The 20,950-nt window shown below is 35.2% G+C and overlaps 1 protein-coding gene across 1 annotated transcript in view; it reads left to right on the top strand.

The window, feature by feature from the left end:
* LOC131165793 (protein OSB2, chloroplastic-like) overlaps positions 1-20,950 on the top strand; it is a 49,119-nt gene that overhangs the window by 10,937 nt on the left and 17,232 nt on the right. The window contains exon 3 of the mRNA XM_058123868.1: positions 17,165-17,261. Coding sequence (XP_057979851.1) covers positions 17,165-17,261 — 97 coding nt within the window. The remainder of the gene's footprint in view (positions 1-17,164; positions 17,262-20,950) is intronic.

Raw genomic sequence — 20,950 nt, 5'->3', positions numbered from 1 at the left:
TGTACTATGGAAAGTTGGGAAGGTTTTTGTTTTATGAAAGGATAGAGATATGTGAAAGAGAAATAAAGAGAGTTTTGGTGATGTTTGGTCTACAAAAAAATATTCTTGAGGAAGTGGGTGCGATTGACAGATTGGCCGAGGAGGGACGTCTTTTTGAGGACATTGTGGGTAGACGAGTCCAATTGCCTAATGAGTTTAAACAAGTTGTTTTTCAAAAAAGAGATGAGTTGGTGGTAGAAATCTAGAGTAAATTGAGTTAGGAATGGGGATTGTAATTCTTGGCTCTTCCATAGGGTAGTGATTGGTTGGAGAAAAAGTAACTTTAGTAAAGAACTTGAGAATGATAGAGGAGAGGTTATTAGGGATCCTAACTGCATTGCTGGCATGATTACTGAATTTTACAAGAATCTCTATTTTGAGGAGGATGAGGGTAGAGTTATGATTGAGGTGTTGAGTTCGTGTCCTATATCAACTAATATAGTTGCTTGGCTAGAGTGACCTTTTCAGGAAAGGAGATTAAAAACTTGATTTTTGAGATGGATATAGAAAAGGCTCTTGAGCCAATGGTTTTTGGCTTTCTTTCAAGATAGTTGGGAGACCTTGGAGGGAGACCTCCTCAAAGATTTTCTTGAGTTTTTTCACAATGAAGTGATGGGGAGGAGTTTGAATTCCACTTTAATTACTTTGGTCCCCAAAAAAGATGGTGTGGTTAAAGTCAAGGACTTTATACCTATTAGATTGGTAACTAGTGTCTATAAGATTTTGACCAAGGTGTATCTCTTTGCTTTTCCTCTCTCATGTGAAACGACTCCCCCCCTCCCTCATCTCCCCCATGGTCTTAAATTTCCATGAAATTGTTGAAATTTCCATCAAAATTTCCAATTTCCGTCACCCTTGAAATCGAAATGGATGTTGATTTCCGTATTGCATAATTTTCGTTAAAATCTCAACAAATCATCCGCAATTTATCGAAATCTCTAAATTTTAGCAAAACTTGTCAAAATTTGAACTATGTAATGAAATTTCTTCGAAATTCAAATGAGAGATTTTGGAGTAAAATGAAATTTCTCTTTTAATTTATTTTAATGAAAATGATTATTACAAGTGCTTTTGAAATTATATGGAAAAATAAACTTACAACAACATTTTATTTAACCATTCATTTCTAAATTATCATTATTTGTATAATAAATAATATTTAAGTGATTTATGAATTTCATTTGTATTAACTGATTCACTAAATATGTTTTATGTACATTATCTTACAAATATGTTTGACGCACATATTATATTACAACTTCTCCACCTTATACACAACATAGATGTATTTACTTGTAATATATTGGTCCTAAAACTTACATTATTATGTCTATTAATCATTTCTAAAGCTTCATAAAAGATTTCCATGTTCTCTTATTGGTTTCCATTATTTTTTAAAATCGAAATCGAAGTAGAAATTTCCGTCGAAATTTCCGTACTTTTGGAGCTTCGAAATTTGAGTCAAAATCTAAATTTAAGACCTTGATCTCCCCATGTCTTCGAATGTAGCAGGTGATTTCAAAGTTCACAATTTAGATCGAAGGGAAGATCTTCAATTTGAGATTGGATAAGGGGAGAGATATTCAATTTTTGTTCGTGCTTGAGAAAAATTTGGCTTGAAATAGATGGATTAAACTTCCGAAAGAGGCAGTACTTTGGTTTGCCAATGGTCTTTTAGATTTTGTTTAGTTGGTTAGGGGTTCTTGAAAGGTCTGCATGGGCAATGTGCTGTTTTGGATGTCAATTAGGTGGACTAGGGTGGGGAAGTTTTTGGAGTTAGGGTTGGGTTGGAATGGTAAATGATCATTGTGTTTATCCTTGTTGGAGCAAAAGGAATTGGTTGGTCCAGATTTGCGAGCTAGTTCTGTGAATTAGCCAAAGAGTTTGGGTTTCAATCACGAGGGGCAAATATGGGTAGGCTTTCAGAGCCCAGATAGTGGAGTCAAGTGGTTATTAAAGGAAGGAAGGTGAAGGAGAAGGCTGTAAAAGCAAGTTCCAACAAGGAAGCAGGATGCTGCGAATGGGATAGATGATATGTGCATTCGATGTGGGGCTGAACTCAAGTCAAAGATTGCAGGGGCGGCAACACAAGAAGATTTTGGCCAAAGGTGCCTGTTCGTATTGGTCAAGTAGTTAAGTGTGCTGATACTGCAATGGCGGCTAGGGTTTTACACGATGATGGAGCTCCAATTGAGGTGACTAGGGTTATGGTAGGGGAAGAGGAAGGTAAAAAATTTAGGCTTGTTGAATTTGTTATTGTATTGGACCTTGGCATGTTAATGGAAAAAGGAGGGGCCTCATTTTTATATAAAATAGCTTCTTAATTGAACATGCCCATAATTTGCAGGGCCTTATTTTGAATGGCTAGTCTAAGAGCAAGGACAATTGGGCTATTCATAAGGGGCGGGCCCAAGATTTGCAGGGCTCTATTTTGGATAGCCAACCTAAGGGAAAGGAGGATTGGGCCAATCATAATGGGCAGGCCCAAGATGCCCAATCTTCAAGCCCCAATATGCAGATGGAGAATATAGGGAAGAAGGCTTGTTACGTATCTGTAAACAAGGACCAAAATCTCTCTCCAGTTCCCTAAGGTTACGTTTGGTTTGCGAAATGCCTATTCCTAGGAATAGATTAGTTTTAGTAGGTTAGTTACAATTAGTTATACAAGAAATTTTATTGTTACTATAAAGCAAATAACAATGTGATACATTTATGAGTCCATAATAGACAAGGAATAACTACTCCTAAATTTCATCACGGGGTTTCTTTATTCTTTTTTTATTACATGTTGAATGAAATAATTAGGATTATATAAGGAATAACTATTCCCTTGATTCCAAAAATTTAAACTATATTCCATCTTATTCCAATGAATAGCTACTTTGCCAAACCAAACAAGCCGTAATATTCAAGTGGAACAGATCATTTTGTGGAGCAATTACAGGAAACTGACAGCTTGATTTCATAAAAGTTTTTGACAACAATAAGGAAATAACTGAAAGTGTTAATGTGGTTGAAGATTTTGGTTTTGCAGAGGGGCAAGAGGATGCTGCAGCAAAGGTTTATAAAGGTGATTGTGTTTTGGGTAGGTTATTTGATGCCTCAGACACCAAGGAAAAGGGATCTAAGGGTCCCAAGGTTTATACTTGTCAAAAGTTTGCGCATATGGGTGTGGAAATGGAAAAATTGTTTGAAGATAAGAAAAAGCACTTTGGTAAGGTTGTGCCTAAGATTTTAAAGTGGAATTTAGAAGGAGAGTTAGGTATTGTGGAAGACATAAATGCTAAGAAAAAGACGAGAAATTCTTGTGATTGGGTTAGCAAAAGAAAGGAGGTAGTGTAAGGGGGGATTTATCAGATAATGAAAGCGATGGTCTAAATGAGTTTGATTGTGGTGGGGGTTTACTGTTGGATGAAATTAGGGCAGTGTGGGTATGTTTCTGATTCTAGTGATGTTTTAGGGGACTTACCAATATGTATATCCATCCCTTTTGGAAGGATTGGAAGGGGTCTCTATATTTGAAAATGATGATTTGGTTAATGAGATGCAACGTAGGGATGGAATTTTACCAACACAAATGGAGGAGATTTCAAGGAAGAATTTAGAAGTTCAATATCTAATGGATGAATTGGATTTTTAAAGTTTGGTGATCTTGGTGGGAATGAAGTGCATTTTGATGGGTGTAAAATAGAGCTAAAAAGGGTCAAAGGGAGTTAGCTAATTTAAGTGTTCGGTGAACTATGAAGGAAAATGACTGAAGAGGGGTTCCTTGTTAATTATTAATTTTTATCTTTATTATTTTTGACTATCTTTTTTTCATTTTGTTTTATTTCATTTTCACAGGGTAGACTTCTTGTTCTCTTTTGTTGTAATTTCTCTTTCTTTATATAATATACCTTCTTTTACTATCCAAACTTAGAGGTTGGCTATTGTTCTGAGGGGCATTATCTCTCTTAGCCAAAGTGCTTTTATAGGTAACATACAGATCCCAGATGCTGCCTTGATAGATAATGAGGTGGTTGAAGATGCTATTTGTAGGAATAAGAGGGGTCGTGTGTTGAAACTGGATTTTGAGAAAGCTTATGATAGGGTGAGCTGGAGCTTCTTGGACAAGATTATGGCTAGAAAGAGTTTTGGCAAAAGGTGGATCAAATGGAATAGAGGGTGTGATGCAGGGGCAGCATCAAGGTTTTGCAGCCATGGAGAAATTAGAAAAGAAGAAGGAAAGGGAAGGGAGGAGAGAGAGATACCAAGGGGGAAATCACGTTCACAGCCAATTCAAATTCATCAAGAACTGCCTACAACATGGCGCTTCCACACACTATTTATAAGAAAGCCTCTTTGCATGAAATTACACATAAACCCCTAAAACTACATTACATTACAAACATACCCTTACTTTACACAAATATTACAAACAACCCCCAAATACACAGTCGTATTCTAATTAATACTAAACACACATAATAAACTACTAACTTAACCCAACAATTCCTTAACCCTACTCTTCTTAATTATTCTCCATCAAGGATCTACCTAATGTCTTGCTTCTTGTCCTATATCAACTCTCCCTGGTTAAAAAAAATTTGGCCTTGAATTTTGAAACGTTGGAGGATCAAAAGGGAGAAGCAAACTTGGACTCTTTGAAAGCCAATGCTTGAATGAGGCTAGAAACCACGTTCCATTGGCAGCACTATAAGACTTGACTTGAGAATTAGCATTAATGAACTCTACAATAGGAATGATTGAAGGACTTTGGATGTCTTCAAACACTTCCATTGCCTTGCTTGTAGTATTTTCAATTTGAGTAACTTTGACATGATCACTAAATCCAGATTCTTTGTCGTGGTTGGTTGGTAGAGCAGGCTTCAAAATGATTTTCTTTCCATTGTAGTGGAAGACATATGTGTTCCCATATCCTTGAGTTACACCCAATTTATCTAACCGAGGAGAAGGAGTACATGGCCAATCTTCATAGGTATGATAGCACACCAAACATTATCAAAGTAAGCATCCATTTGGATAGGGATCAAACGTCTTTCATAAACATGTTAGGTTGTGTTGTTAATCCAAGATATGTCATGAGGCTTTGGATGGGGTTCTGGAAAAATTGCTTACGGATGACTCCATTTATGAAAACCACATTCGTTGGACATCTTCCATCAAATGATGATTTTGCAAACCTTTTCTCCGCAATTGAGAAAGGTGTTGAAAAGCTTGAAATTGTGCCCAAAGTATCGCAAATGGCATTCATTTTTCCTATAATTTGTCATCTTGTCACTGAATTTGTGTGTGTATATGCTGCCACTATATATCACTAACACCCTTTAACACAATTTCTCTCAAGCCTTACTCCCATTTTTTCAAAAACTATCTTCAATTCACCTTGATATTGTCTTGCTGAAATGAACAAATTCACAAAGAAAACTCACAAATTACGGCAGCAAAAAAACCTGATTTGTTTTTTTTACATGTCCCAAACGACAATTGGAATCGAATTGCCATTTTGTCAAAAATTATAAATCATAAACAGAACCAGCATTTTTTAAGACCAGAGCGACCCAAGGTTCTTGCTTTGATTTGAGGTAAACCAATGCTCACTGCTAATTTTGGCATAAGGGAGAGGGGGAGAGAAGCAACTGCATAAAGATAGTGATAGAGAATTGACATAGAGATAAAAGAGTAGGCCAAATTCCATTAATAATCCAAGTTCCATTTCTTACCTACGTTCACCTATATTTTTATGCAAATTAGAAACCCCAAATATAAAATAATAAAAAAATCACAAAACAATCTCAAAGGAATAAGAAATTATAAAATAACCCCAAAGTAGTTTAATATCATGATAAAACACCAAAATAACTAATATCTAAGCAATCCTAAATAAACTATAATTCCTAAAATGTCAAATTCCACTCCCCCCCCCCCCCCCCCAAAACTCCCAAATTTGTAAATAGCAGGGTGGAAATGACTTAAAAGTATCCATAAGTGGTATTCAATCAAACTCCATTTGGTTAGAGAAAATTCAACCTTGATTTGAAATGTAGTGGTAATAACTCCAACAGTTCAACCAAGCAAAATGAAGAATTGACATTAAGTGTATGGCATCGTCAAGCACCTTAGGTGAGTAACAAAGAGATCCTCTAACTAGAGATTCATCACTCGAAAGGTCCAAATCATCCATATATTGTGACAATGCCAATGACAACAATGTAAAAGCTTGATCTGGAGAAGCTCCAACTAATCTAGTGAAGTCACCTGCAAACATAGAAGGCCTGAATGTCCTTTGATAAAGTGGCAATTCCTCAAAATAGAATTTAATGTAAAATCCAAATTCCAAATCTAATGGCAAATGAAGTAAAAATATACATTTGGGGGCTATTTGTTTGCACTGAATAGCTCTTAATTGGACTGATCTCTTATTCTATCGACATTAGGTCAACTAGGTGCTGTTTGGAAAGCTCATTGAATTGTCTCATAAGGGTGCTGATTTAGTCAGCTGTAGATCTATTGCTGAGCCTCATTCAGCAATAGTTTATTTCCTCTACCCTCTCCGTCCCTCTTTTTATCTCTCTCGTCCTCTTGTTTCTTCCATGGCCACGCTCTCACCATTGCCTCCCCTCTCAAAATCACCTCTGACCACCACTCTCCCACCAGATCTGTGGTAGATTGTCAACCCACCATGATATGGAGCCTCTCACTACAGCAACCACCATATTTGGAGCCTCCCATGACACTCCTACCAGATCCTCTGACACCACCTCCCACCATACTCCCACCCTTGCATCCCATAATGGCCTTCGCTACTGCCTACCATCATGCGCCTACCACCAGCTTCACCACCTCTTCCCATTATGTTACCCCCATGGCCTCCATCATGGCCTCTGCCGTGAGCTTGAAGCTTCAGATTTGAAGACAGCTGGAAACCATGAAACGTGGTGGATGCGCCAGATTTGGTGCAAACTCAAGATTGATTTGATAAATCTGAAATTTGGGGAGATTTTATTTATTTTTTTTCAATTTCTTGCATAGGTAATTTTCATTAGTGTAAGATTTGATAAACCTGATTTATGTTCTTGTATTTTTCATGATTTTTAATTTTTTTAAAATACATATTCAGATGTTTAGAATTTACCAAACAAATTATACTTTTTATTTTTAAGGGGTTCAATCAAGTTCTAAATCGGTTCACAAAATTCATATTCTAGTTTAGCATTCAGTGCTTAATGTTTAATTTTGCCAAATACCCCTTTAGCCCATATTCAAGATAATAAGAAAAGTTTTGGCAAATTTAGTTAAAGAACATGCAGAGGAAATGAAGTAGGTATTGAGAGCAAATATTCAATGGAGGGAAAAGAAATCATCTTAATGGGATTAATAATAAGGAATCATCACTAAATTTTGGCGCAACCGATTTGATTCATTCCTTGAGTCAAGAGTGCACAATTGTAGTTCAAAAATTGAGTCATTCATTTCAGTCATTGAAGTTGACAACTCATTATGACTTCTTATTGCAAGTAGTAATGACCAAGTTTGAGAACAATCCTTGGTCGCTGCCTAGCCTAGAAGGAACATAAATGTATCTAGGTTTTCTAAATGAAAGTCTAAGAACTCATCTTGATAAGGCTCATGATTTATGTCCATCGAAAGGTTTCACAATTATGCACTAACAACATGCAAGTCATTCTTATTTCGATATATATTTTGACAGTTTTGTGAAGTTTCATTTCCCGCAACAATACCAGAACCCTCGCTACCATCAGAGACTGTTTTCATTACTTGATAATACCAAAACCATAAAATGGGTCTCTCTGTATCTTGCGAAACGACTCTCATTCCCACTCAAAACCTATCATGGCCACATGAATAGTAAATATTAAGGCATTTGGTGTAGATCGAAGGTAAATCCTTCGATCTGAGTTTGGAGGAGGGGGAGACCCCTTTTTTGTGTGTGTTTGAAAACAACGTCTCTTGAAATTGGTATGTTAAACTCTCAAAGGAGGTAGCTTTTTGGGTTGCCGATGGCTTATCCACCTTCGTTTGGTTCGATAGGGGATCCAAAAACACTGATAAGGGAAGTAACTATGTTGGTTGGATATTAGGTGGACGGGGGTGGGGAAGTTTTTGGACCTAGGGCTGAAGGAGAAAGAGAAGAACTCTTTGGTTCTTATTCCTGGAGGTGTAAAAGGTAATGGATGGCGAATATTTACGGGCCAAGGTTTAAATGATAATTCTTTGGGCCTTTCTATGAGTTGTAAAGAGGGTTATTCTCAACAGGGATTTTCGGTTGGGTCTTGCTTTTAAAATAGCCCATTGTGAGGGTATGGGTGATCAGGCTCATCTCATATCTGATCCCATTAGTGATCAGGTCCATTCCCCTGGCCAAAATTCACAGAAGCCAGAAAAGGGAAACGGGAGCAGTCAGATAAGTTGTTAATGAAGTCCAAGGCCTCTCTCCCATTATACGAGAACAATATAGAGCGGATAAACATTCAGTGTGTTATCAGGAAGGTTTTAGCTTGGTTTCGAGAACTGTTCAGGAAGAAAATGATGATATTTTTAGAAATGTCAGATCAGTTGTTGATTTTGGTTTTGCAGAAGGGTTAGAAGTTGGTATATCCAGGAGCAATGGAAAAAAAATAAAAAAAGAAGAAGCTGGTTTGAGCACAAAATCTGATTCTTTAGGTTTTAAATCTGAAAAATCTAAGGGCCCAAAGGTGTATGCTCGTCGGAAGGCTGCTCTTATGGGTGCAGAAATGAGGAAAGTGTATGATGTGAAGAGAGAGTATTCTGGTGAGATAAGGTCAAAGATTTTAAGAAGTGATTCTGCAGACTATTTGAGTATTGTGGAAGATGCACTTGCTAAGATGAAGGATGTAGGAAGCAATGGAACTAGCAAAGAAAAAGGGGTAAAGAGATGGGGAGATTTTTCAGATAAATATAGTGATGACATTAGTGAGTTTTGAGTGTATGGGGGCTTGCTGTTGGATGAGATTCAGGAACAATATGGTTATGTTTCTGAATCTTGTGATGAATTTGGGGACCTTTCATATTTTCATTCAGCACCATTGGAAGGATAGGAGGGGTTTCAATTTTTTCATGATGAGGGGTTGGAGTACAAAATGCTGTAATGATGGTCTTTTACCTACACCATAGGTGGTGATTTCTAGGAAGGATTTAGAAGCCCAAGAGATATTGGATGAATTGGATCTGGGAATGAGTGCTGCTGAAGGAAAGGAAGTGTGCTTGCTGGGGGTAAATTCAAAGTGAAGAAGAGTCAAAGGGAGCTAGCAAATTTGAAGTGCTTGGTGATTTACAATTTGAAGGGTTTGAAAGTGGTTTCCTTGGTTAATTGTTCATTTTGATTATTCTCTTTTTCTTTTTTGCTTTATTTTTTTTCTTTTCTTTTTTTTCTATTCTGTTTTTTTTGTTTGTTTGTTTTTTTTTAAATATTTTACAGGTGGACTTCTTGTCTCCCGAGTTTGCAACTTCTTTCTCTTGATCAAATATATTGTCATTTACTAACTAAAAAAGAACATGCAAATCATTAATGTGATTGTGATACTCAATTATGCAATTATTCATGTAAGGAGTGAAAGCAATGGTGTACTTATCTTCAAAAGCTGGGTCTTGTCCTGAACATTTTGAAGAAGGCCATGGCAACCTTTTGACCCTTAAAACTTACTCTAGGTTGATGCAACTCTGTAACATGAGAGTTGTTCTTGTGATTGGAAATTCGGAGAAATTTTCAGCTTCCAAAGCCACGTGATAACCTGAGACGAAGCTATAGGAATCTTTGGTTTTTCGCAAGGGAATTTGGGTCTTAATTTCCTGTCTTAACCTTTTTTGAACACGGTGACAAACTTTGTGCTCTTATCAATATCACACCCAAACAAAAGATCGTTTAACTTACAAAATATTCACACACTAGAAGACAATTGTTTAAGTTTAATAATTGGTCTGCCCATTGTATCCAATGAGAACTGACGAAATGTATATCTTTTAAAAGCTATTTCATTTTAAACTAAGTGGTAATAAAGGGTCTCCTAAATACCCTATGTCCCCTTCAATCTTTTGCCAATACAATGAGAGTCTTGATTTTGAAAATTGGATGCATTGGCAGCCAGAAAATCTATAACAATCAAAATAGCTCTCAAAATTGGCTAACCAATCTAAAAATAGTGAGGTTTTGCGCAACCATTAGAACCAATGGTGTGCCTAGGTTCATTCTCTTGTTGAGAATTCCCAACTACTTGATAACCTGTTTTTTCCTTTGAATGGTTGAGTATAGTGTTTGTAAAGGCGTTCCTGATGCATGCCTTGAGGTTTTTTGGGGCTAAAACGCACTGAGGCATATTTAAAAGGCATAAATCCTAAAATGGATACGCCTTTCAGGTTGAGGCATATGCATCAGATGAAAAGGCACGATTTTTATGCCTCAAAATGAAATGCCTGCACCTTTTGGGACCAACATTTACCTTATTTTAATAATATAAAAAACATTTTAAGAACAACCAAAAAAAAAACATAATAGCACTGAATATGCATAAGCACTCATGCATCCCTCCAACGAACTCAGACCCTCACCTTCCCTTTGACCATGGTCTTAAATTTCCACAAAATTGGTGAAATTTCCATCGAAATTTACGATTTACCCTTGAAATCGAAATGGCAGTTGATTTCCGTCGAAATCTCAACGAATCATTCGCAATTTATCGAAATCTTGAAATTTTAGTGAAACTTATCGAAATTTTAACTATACAATGAAATTTCATTAGAATTCAAATTAGAGATTTAGGAGTGAAGTGAAATTTCTCTCTTAATTTATTTTGTTTATTTTATCCAAAAAAAAGATTATTACAAGTGCTTTAGAAATTATATGAAAAAATAAACTTACTGTAACATTTTATTTAACCATTCATGTCTAAATTATCATTATTTGTATAATAAATAATATTTAAATGATGTATGAATTTTATTTGTATTAACTGAATATGTTTATTGTACATTATCTTACAAATATGTTTGATACACATACTACCATTTTACAACTTTTTCACCTCATACAAAACATAGATGTATTTAATTTGTAATATATTAGTCCTAAAACTTATATTATTATGTTTGTTAACCACTTCTAAAGTTTCACAGAGAATTCCATGTTTTGCTACTAATTTCTGTTATTTTTTCAAATCGAAATCGAAATCGAAATCTCCTTCGAAATTTCCTTTCTTTTGGAGCTTCAAAATTTGAAATTTTAAGACCTGCTTTGACAATCTTTGGCAGAGAACCCTCTACTCTGCCATTTGTCTTTCTCAGGCAAGCTCCTCCATTGGGATGAGCTGCTCTGCTGTCCAGCTGTTATCTCTCCCTTGCTTGCAAACTCCTTCAGATCTTTCACATCACTTCAGATCGTTGACCAAGTAGCGACCTCTTTCTTGCAACTCTCTCTTTGCAGGTGACTTCTCTCACTTTGGTGAGGGAGGGAGGGAGAGTCAACATTTTTTTTTTAAACCAGGAAAGGAGTGGGTGGAGACTTGAGTGGGAGATAGGATCAACATTTTTTTGGGGTAAAGTTTAAAAACATGTTTACTTTAATTATGTAATAAAATTAATGATATTTATAGTGTATATAATATTTAAATATGTTTCTAAATTAAAATTTGATTTCCCAAAAGGCTTATGCCTTGCCTTGAGACGGGTAAAATGCCAAACCCCCTCACCTTACTGCTTTCGTTTTTAAACTGCTGGTTGAATATGCAATGATAATGGGAGAAATTAAAAAAAAAAGAAAAAAAAGAAAAGATTCGACTGAAGGTGCAAGGCAATGATTTTTAAAAAAAATTTATGAGCCCAAGAATGGGAACACACAGAAGTATGGACCTATTGCAAATTTGCAAACATAAAAATTTGCTAAGAAAGATAAATTAATTTTCGATGGAGTAAAGCAAATAGCGAGGTCCATGTAACCTTACAATGTGCCTAAAAGCATGGTTTCAACTCTAGGTCAGCGTTTCTGTAATTTCTCAGGAATCCACAGCATTTCGTGCACCAATCTAGAATGGATGCTAGCATGATAAGAAAATATGGAACTGATGATGGCAGGATCAATTGCTTGTCAATATTCTTACTGTCATAGTAAACTGTCACTTGGTCACTGTACGAATGTGGTGACTCTAATTTCTTCAAAATCTTGCACCAAGAGTCTAAATTTCCCAGCAACAATCAATTTCTCGTGGTACAAATGCATGTTATGTTCTATTCATTTCTCACAATCTCACACTAGCTATAAAAATTTCACATTCAAATTCACTTTATCTTCAGTATTCCTTGTTGCAGTTCAATATCTCTCAAGGCAGCAGCCAATATCTCATGTCTCTGGTCACTGTAACTTCATTACAACATGAGGAGTGGCTGCAATGGGGAAAAAGGGGCATTGGGTGTTTGATCAAAATGGCTGTGCAATGAGGGTTTTGTGATAACAGAAAGGATTTGAGATGAAGGGCTTTGAGGATGAGTTGTTGAGAGCTTTGATGGTGGTTCTGACAGCAAGGAGTTCCAGTGAAGCTTTTGATGAAGAAATATTCCTTACTTGTGACGAAACTGCTTGTCTGGCGTGTATTTGCAGGAGCAGCAGCAGTGGTAGTCCTCCCACCCACCACACCCCCCCCCCCGGGGCTTTGGAGAAACTTTTTTGGAAAGCTAAGGTTCTCTTCAAGATTGAGGTGTTCATTCGGACTTTGATTCTTGATAGAATTTGTACTAATGATTTATAGGTGACAAAGCCTACTAAAACTGTAGGTCCAGATATTTTTGTTATTTGCTTAGTTCAAATGAGACAAATCAGCAAGCATTTATTCATTGTAAGGTGGCTGAAAAAGCTTTTGAAGATTTTTTGTGGTGAGATGAAGGTAAATCAATCATACTATACTTTTAAAGAGTGGAATATCCTGAGTATTGGGGGTTTTTGGCAAGGTTAAGAGAGCTAAAGTGCTGGGGTGCTGTGCTTGCTTTTGTATCTTTTGAATTTTTTGGAATGTAAGGAATGCTAGACCCTTCAAGAATCATTTACACCTTCTTGTTGGATAGTGGTTTTTCTTGCTTGCCTTTGAGCTTCAGCTTCTGGTTTGTTCTGGGGTGTTTCTTTAACTGATTCACAAAGGCATTGGGGGGATCTCTTTTGCAGTCCATCCCACCTCCCCCCCCCCCCCCCCCCCTCTTCTTCAGTGGGAGTGGTTCTTGTTCTCCAACTTACGCACTCTGTTCATTTTCTATTTAATGAATTCCTTTTAATATAAAGAAGATATATCTTATTTTGACGGTCTAGATTAATTATTGTTAGCGTTTATTTAGGAAGGTCATATAAAAAAAAGATAAATTTTATTTTGATGGCAGCGGGTAATTTTTGTTGGGTTAATCCACCACGGTCATATGGAAGCCTTTTTAGTATCTTCAATTACATTGCTGCAAATCAGTTCCTAAACGTAGGCTGTGTTGACTGTTGAGGGTTTCTTATCCCTGGAAATGATTCCTAGAACCTGTTAGTGTGATGCTAATGGATATATGCCTTGTTATATTTGCTATTCTAATAAATTTTTGCCAAACCAGATCTGAGTCCTCAAATTTCTAGTCCTAATTTCATTCATTCTCCAATTTTTTATTTTTTTGGAACTGTAATTGGAATCAAAATTCCGAAACTTTCTTTATCAGAATTGGTTCTGACATCATGATGTTTTCACATTTTGGGAGCATGGTTATAATAATTAGCGGATATATCACTTGTCACATAGCATTGCACAGGACAATATCCTGTAACTAGTGTCTTGATTCTTATCTGCATCAATTGATATGGTCTGCTACCATGCCTTTAATTACAGTTATGGTCTGTTACCATCAGCTACAGGCTGTTATATCACCAGATTGGTTTTGAATTCCTTTTAACAATTTGTTACACTAATTTGTACTTCTACAAACATTTCAAGCTTTTACAACTTGAAACAGAATAAGAAATTCTCACTCTAGATTTTATTTTATATCAAGGAGAGGAAAAAAAAATATAAACTATATACATCATATTTAACATCATATAGTTACAAATTAAACTCAATTTAATTGAAGATAAATGAGTCATCTTTTACGTGGCAGAGAAATAAATCATATTTTAGAAGTTTTTTCTTTTACTGTTTTGAAATTAAATTTGTAAGATATATTTACATTCTTTAATTGCTAGGTATTCGGATTAAACATAAATTTGAAGGCAGGTAGCCTCTAGGCATTGCTTCATACAGCTTATCTTTTGAGTAAATGTTTGTGCTTTTATGTGATTTTTTTATAGTACAAGAAGAATTTCATTAATAAAATAAGAATATGAGAATAAATTATCTCCTTAACGTGGTCTGTAAAATCCAGATAAAAACACACAGAAATAAATTGAAAACTAAAAAACAAGAGAGAAAAACCAACACGAACAAACACAACTCCAATGCATAACTCCAATTGTGCTGAAAATCAGAAAAGCTCACCCCCTTAAAATGTCCCTACCCCACATGCCAAAGAGAAGCCAAATAATTTATCTCTTCCCAAACCAGCAAAGGAGACGATTTCTTCCCTAGAAAAATATGCAAATTACGATCCATCCACAGCCCCCAAAAGATTGCAAAAAATTTATATTTCAAGAGCACTGCCCTTTCCTTTTTCCTGCCAAAACCAGCAAAAGAAACAGCCATAAAGTCCTTCATTGCCCCTGAACTCACCCAACATTCGTCTAAAATTCCAAATAGTGTATTCCATACCCTCCAAGCATAATCACAATGAATGAACAGCTGCAATGCAGATTCTGAACAATTAAAACAAAGAACACAAATTCTGGAGATATAGCTTTCAAAGGTCTCCTAACCTGCAGCAAGTTATTGGTATTAATTCTATCAAGCACAACCAACTGGATAAAAACCTTAATTTTAAAGGGGACTTTGGCTTTTGAATGGATATATAGAGTGGAAAAGGTAAATTGGACCTATTCAGAAAATCACAAAAAATTTCAAGAGTAAACCCTCGAAGGATCCAAAGACCAAGACCATCTATCCTCCCCTAAAGAAAAACGATAGTTATTAACAAGACTAGCAAAGGGGATAACTCTACCATCTCCCTATCGTTTAATGATCTGGGAAAGTGGAAATCCCAAGAAGGAAACAAACCACCTCGATCAACAACAAAAGAAGAAACGGAATCATCCTGTCCTGAGATAAAGCGAAAAAGACATGGAAAAGAGGTGGACAAAACTGCATTCCCCAGCCAAAGATCTTTCCAAAAATGGATAGTAATACCTTTACCCACTAGGATTTTAGTGTGGGAATGAAGAGGGGATAACTCTAAGAGATAGTTTGTTGACCACTTAAAATTTCGAGAGGTTAAAGTTAACAAGTTGTCCATAATAATTCATGATTCAAAGCTTGAAAGCACAGTCCCACTAGGTGGGATTGACTACATGAATCCTTTACTGCCAATGCACACGATTGAGGGTATTTTTCTCGGCCAGGTTAATAGCTATCAAATCCTTCTTCACTATCTAATTCCATGTTATTTTTGGTTTATCCCTACCCTTTCTATTACTAGTAACAATGACTAGCTCCCTCCTTATTGGTACACTTTTGCTTGCGTTTCAAATGCCCAAACCATCCAAGCTGCCCCTTTTGTTATCTTATCTTGTACCGGTGCTATGCCTAGATTATTGTGAATATGTTTGTTTCTTAATTTTTCTTTTAATGTTATACCACTCATCCACATTAGCATCTGCATTTCAGCGACTTTCACTTTTTGGATATGTTGTTTTTTAGTTGCCCAACATTTTGATCCATAAAGCATGGTTCGTCTTATAGTTGTCCTAAGAACTTTACTTTTAATTTTAGGGGTATTCTATGATCAAACAGCTCACCAAAGGTCTCCTCCATTTTACCTAACCTTCTATACCTCTATATATTACATCGTCTTCAATTTCTCCTTTCGCTTGCATAATAGATCCAAGGTATCGAAATCTACTGGTGCTATTTATTTCTTGACGATCGAGTTTTTCTTATCACCAATATTCCTCCTTACCTGGTTGAAATTACATTTCATATATTCTGTCTTATTTCTACTTATCCTAAAGCCTTTAAACTCTGATGTTGCTTTCCATAGTTCTAACTTAGATTCTATTCGATTCTTACTTTCATTAATCAAGTCAATATCATCTACAAACAACATACATCATGGAATACATTTTGAATTTTCCTAGTCAGTTCATTAATTACTAAAGCGAAAAGATAAGGTCTCAAAGTAGAACCTTGATGTACACCTATTGTGGTTGGAAATTCTCTTTTCTAGACCCTCTTTCTGCTAACCTAATGCTATTTTTTACTCTATTATATATATATATATATATATATATATGTATGTATATATCCTTAATGACACATTAGCATGCCTTCTGCATACCTAAAAGTTTCATTCTTACCATTATTTTTGATCCTTGACAAGTTCAATAGCATGGTTAACAAACACTTTTCATTGTCATCCATTCTACATCCTGCTAAGATTGTGAACTGGCGTAATAAAAGAAAAAAATAAGATTGTGAACTGGCAACAAATTTAGCGTCATCAAGCACTAGACATGTAATCAAAGAAATGAAAGCATTCAAATTCTAGTGTGCTTTAAACATAGTTTTCTCCAACTATGTTAGAGTCATGTAGTCACCAAACCAAAACAAAAAGAGGTGAATTTATCAACCCCCGAGCAGTGATTTAGCATGCTGACGATGACAAATTTTCCATGGAGTTGATCTAATTTTAGGCCTGGGTATTGTTTAGATCATTGTTGTGATACTATTTATGGCACAGTAGCGTGGCACTGTAGTTTGGGTTCTGTTCACAATAATGTTGCTTGCTGTTCGCGAGGCTCTTTTTGGAATTTTGAAGCTTAAGTTTCAATGTTTTGATGGCAATACATCTTTGCGTTTAAGTGATAGAAAAGTTTCCATTTTTGAAGCGTGCCTCTCTAGCTCTTTCCCACATGCACACTCAAAATCCGCAAACACATGGTGATTTGCTTATTATTTTTACAAATTATACTCTAAATGTGTGGTTGCTGTAGGTCATGGCATGTAGCATTAACTTTGTCCAACCACCTTCTCCTGTGAAAAAAATCTTTGCACCTCAAATGCAAGAAGGGTTGGCTTTTGATAAGTCAGGTATATGTCCATGTTTGTAATTCCCAATCATTCTGCTTATTGCCTTATGGAAATTCAGATGTTGACAACTCACTTGAATAATTGTCGTGCTTCTAATTCCATGTGTTTCTTTTTTGCAATGAGGCCAAGGTTTAAAGTTCACTTTTCAACTAGAATTTTGAGGCTTAATGAGGAAGTTTCAATGTCAATTTTAAAAAATGATGGAACTTAGTAGTAAAATTGGAATATTAAGTGAAATTGTAAAAATTGTTAACAGAGATATTAGTACAAGATTTAGAAATAAATTATTGTAAATAAATACATTAATGATATGTATGCGGTGTCAGTATCTCTAACACAAGAACAATATTAAATGCCTTCAATTAATATAAATGAAATTCATTAATTGGTCAAATCTAGTTTTGATGCAAATGCAACTAATTTAGACATAAAAGGTTGATACAAGGACAACAACAACAACAATCCTTTAGTCCCACTAGGTGGGGTCGGCTACATGAATCCTTTTCGGCCAATTCATCCAATCAAAACCGTTTTCCTCTATTAGATTAACGGTTATTAAATCCTTCCTCACTACCTCATTTTTAGTTATTTTAGGCATACCCCTACCCCTTTTCATGAAAAAGGTTGAAATTTTATTTTATGTTAAATTTTATATAAAATTTCAAAAGGCTTACACCTATCATTCTAGTCTTTGTAATAATCTTTATTTTCAATAAAAGAGAAGATTTATCAAGAGGTCACTAAGTCATAAGTTGAAATTTTAGTATAAAAAGCATAAAATTTATGATATTTTGAAATGTCTGCTTTTTACCATGATAAAATTTTGTTAATGAGATAAAAGTTATATTACTAAATTAATAAATTTAGTGCCAGTATTTTCAATATATTGTAAATACTTCAATATAAATCACAAAAAGCAAAATATTGATAAAAAAAACTATGAACAAAGTTTGCAGATATATGTATACACAAAATATTAAGCAGAAGATGAAGTTATAAATCAGATTAAATCTATATTTGGTAGGATTTTAAATGAATTAAAATGGTTTCAAATAACTAAAACTCAATAGAAGGGCCTTTATTTGTTTTGAGATGCCTTACAATATAGTTGAAGATATATCAAAATTATTAAATATTTGTTTAAAATTTAAACCCTTACAATTCTATCTGTATATTATACGCAATTTGGTAATATCAGGTGCTGATGTGTAAAGCAGAGCCCATTCATACGCAATCTCGATCTTGAGTTCTTCAAAGCTTCCAAGATCAGCTGATTAAATCACAAATTGAAGGCCCATGATTCTGATGTTAGAATGATTGGCGTGACCAAAAGCTTTGATGTCAAGTTTTGAATAGGGTGAATTTAATAGCTCACGAAGAAAAAGAAAAAAAAAAAGCTGATCAGATTCGTCTTGCTAATTTTTTTTGGCGGCGGTTCTAGTCTCTTGATTTCTATTGATGCTTTATCCGATGTTCTTGTACGAGTTTTCATTTGGGTTTAGCCATCACTCGCCGTAGTAGCAAAGAAATTTGACATCTTGGCCTCTGCCCGCCACCCTTCGTTCTGTTCCTCTGCCCGCCACCCTTCGTTCTGTTCCCTCTCTCTCTCTCTCCATCATTTTGGTGTTTTCATTGTGGTTTCTTGTACTCCCCTTTTTGGCCTAGCGAAAAACTATCTCTAAAAAATATCACTACACTCATGGTCTTAAATTTCCTTGAAATTGTTGAAATTTTCGTCGAAATTTTTGGTTTCTGTCACGCTCAAAATCGAAATGGTAGTTGATTTCCATCTTGCATAATTTCCATTGAAATCTCAATGAATTATCCGAATATTATCCAAATCTCGAAATTTTAACGAAACTTATCGAAAATTTAACTGTGCAATGAAATTTACTCGGAATTCAAATGAGACATTTAGTAGTGAAGTGAAATTTCTCTTTTAATTTATTTTTATTGAAACAAAAGATTATTACAAGTGCTTTTGAAATTATATGAAAAAATAAACTTACAACATTTCATTTAACTATTCATGTCTAAATTATCATTGTTTGTATAATAAATTTTATTTAAATAATTTATGAATTTCATTTGTATTAACTGAATATGTTTAATGCACATTACCTTACAAATACGTATGATACACATACTATATTACAACTTTTCCACCTCATACACAACATAGATGTATTTAACTTATATTATATTAGTCCTAAAACTTACATTATTATGTTTGTTAACCATTTCTAAAGTTTCACAAAGAATTTCATGCTTTAACATTGATTTCTTTTATTTTTACAATTGAAATTGAAATTTCCATCAGAATTTTTTTGTAGTTTTGGAGCTTCGAAATTTGAGTTGAAATCGAAATTTTTAAGGCCTTGACTACACTAGTATTTACGTGATGGAAACCCATCCCAAACACACGAGACAAGCAGTCACAGGCAAGCATAGTTGTGTGTAGTTTTGGGCAACTTTCTTCTAGTGTCACGATTTATTACTTTAAATTTGGAGACCTCATTTATCGGTTTGTTTTTGGTGAGGAGCTAGAGTGGTGATTATGTTCAAGAAAGGGTTGAGGCATGAAACCAAAGGCATATGATTTTGCAAACTAAAAAATGTCCCACTACTCTAGTTGAGGCTTATCGCATGGCTTTGGAAGCTGAGAAATTTCTCAAGCTACCACCCATAATACTACTTTCAATCTTAAAAGATTTCATCAATCTGGAACAATTTCTCCATGGTCACAAGGTGGTATCCTAGATCCTGCCAGGATGTTCAAGAGAAAACTCAAACTCATGAGAACTGCCCATACAAATTGTTGCATAATTGGGTATCATGATTTACATAAATGATTTGCATTTTACTAGTGTACAATTTTTTGATTCTTCCACAGACATGAGTCATAAATCTTCTTAACATAATGCCATAGACTTATTTTTAGTGACCCTAAACAGTGTTTGAGCCTCTTGTTCAGATATGGACCTTGACTTGTCACTGACCTTGGTTGTTGAGACTTGCAATGAGCTTCAAGAAAAGTAGCCACCTACTAGGAAAGATTTGTTTGTCAATGACATTGGTTTCCTAATTCAATTTTCCATTCTAACCCAAAGTGAGGAACAGTTGGGTTGCTCAAAGTCTGTTGAAAATTCTTAATCTTAGATCCTATTGTTGAAAAATTCTCTTGACATTATTTCTCTTCCATTCTGTAAACTTATGCCTCCATCCCTCACGTCTTCCCCCTCCACATCTTCATTAAACCAAATCTAGTGAAACATTGTCCATCATCCTAGAATATAGACCAAATGCATATTTCCTTGAGCTGCCAATAGATTTGGATATTAAATTTATTTCTTGTTTTGAGGACGTGCTATTTTATCAGAGGACTTGCTATTTTATCGAAGGACATTGCAGCCTTCTATGCTACTTGCAGTTGGAGTATCTTTTAGATATTCTATATTGGTAATGGACAATGCAGTGCTGATCATGCCTCCTCTTGATTTGTGTCCAACTTTGTTCCCACTCATGGATTTAAAGCTACTATGCCATTTCTAAACTCAAGGTCAAGTTTTCTTGAACAAGGGGAGTTTGATGGAGAATGGAGAAAACTTTAGATGCTTGTTTGGTAGCTAGTATTTTTATTTTAGTTTGTGAAAGTTTCTGGTTATTTTAGAAATTTAGTTAGTTTAGGG

This window comes from Malania oleifera, chromosome 10 (assembly GCF_029873635.1).
Source record: "Malania oleifera isolate guangnan ecotype guangnan chromosome 10, ASM2987363v1, whole genome shotgun sequence".
NCBI classification, from domain to species: Eukaryota; Viridiplantae; Streptophyta; class Magnoliopsida; order Santalales; family Ximeniaceae; genus Malania; species Malania oleifera.
This window is presented reverse-complemented; position numbering and strand designations above follow the sequence as displayed.